The sequence below is a fragment of the Pterocles gutturalis genome, unplaced genomic scaffold (assembly GCF_000699245.1).
Source record: "Pterocles gutturalis isolate BGI_N339 unplaced genomic scaffold, ASM69924v1 scaffold18307, whole genome shotgun sequence".
Taxonomy (NCBI): Eukaryota; Metazoa; Chordata; class Aves; order Pterocliformes; family Pteroclidae; genus Pterocles; species Pterocles gutturalis.
Genome location: NW_010113309.1, coordinates 7,500 through 8,193, shown reverse-complemented (window position 1 = coordinate 8,193; position 694 = coordinate 7,500). Strand labels below are relative to the sequence as shown.

At 56.3% G+C, this 694-nt stretch overlaps 1 protein-coding gene across 1 annotated transcript in view; it reads left to right on the top strand.

Annotated features, from left to right (window-relative positions):
• Positions 1-635, top strand: part of TSPAN18 (tetraspanin 18) — a 51,728-nt gene extending 51,093 nt beyond the window's left edge. The window contains exon 9 of the mRNA XM_010074450.1: positions 546-635. Coding sequence (XP_010072752.1) covers positions 546-593 — 48 coding nt within the window. The 3' untranslated portion in view covers positions 594-635. The remainder of the gene's footprint in view (positions 1-545) is intronic.
• The last annotated feature ends 59 nt before the right edge of the window (positions 636-694 follow it).

Genomic DNA, 694 nt, shown 5'->3' with positions numbered 1-694 from the left:
CCAGCAGCTCCGTGTCTGTCCTGTGCTGAGGACCCCAGAGCTGGATGCAGCACTGTGGGGGGGGTCTCACCAGAGCGGAGCAGAGGGGGAGAATCCCCTCCCTTGTCCTGCTGCTCACACTGCTGGTGATACCCCCAGGACTCGGGCGGTTTCTGGGCTCCAGCACACGTTGCTGGGTCATGTTGAGCTTCTCATCAGCCAACACCCCCAGGTCCTTCTCCTCAGGGCTGCTCTCAATCCATTCTCCTCCCAGCCTGGGAAATGGGAATTAAGCCAGGCTGCTGCTGTAGCCACAAATGGTTCAGGGGAAAGGGGAAGGAGGGGCAGGATCACCTTCAGGAAAAAAATACGGTTTTTCCACAGCCCCCCCTGGGTGGTGTGAAGGGTCCCCCTGGCTGTGCCACTGACTGCTGGGCAGGAGGGAGCGATGGGAGTGGTCCTGGGGCTGGGAAGGGCTTTGCTGATCTTTGGAAAGATGCAGCTGAATCTCATGGTTCTCTGTTTTGTTTTTCCCCTCTTCTTGTCACCCCCCCCACCCTTCCCAGCTCTTCGCCATGATCTTCGCCATGTGTCTCTTCCGAGGGATCCAGTAAGAGGCGGCCCATGAACCCCCACATTCCCTACGAAGTGCTCAGAAGAAAGAAGGAATATCAGAAGAAACAGAACCTGAAAACACCCCAAAAAAACTTTATTT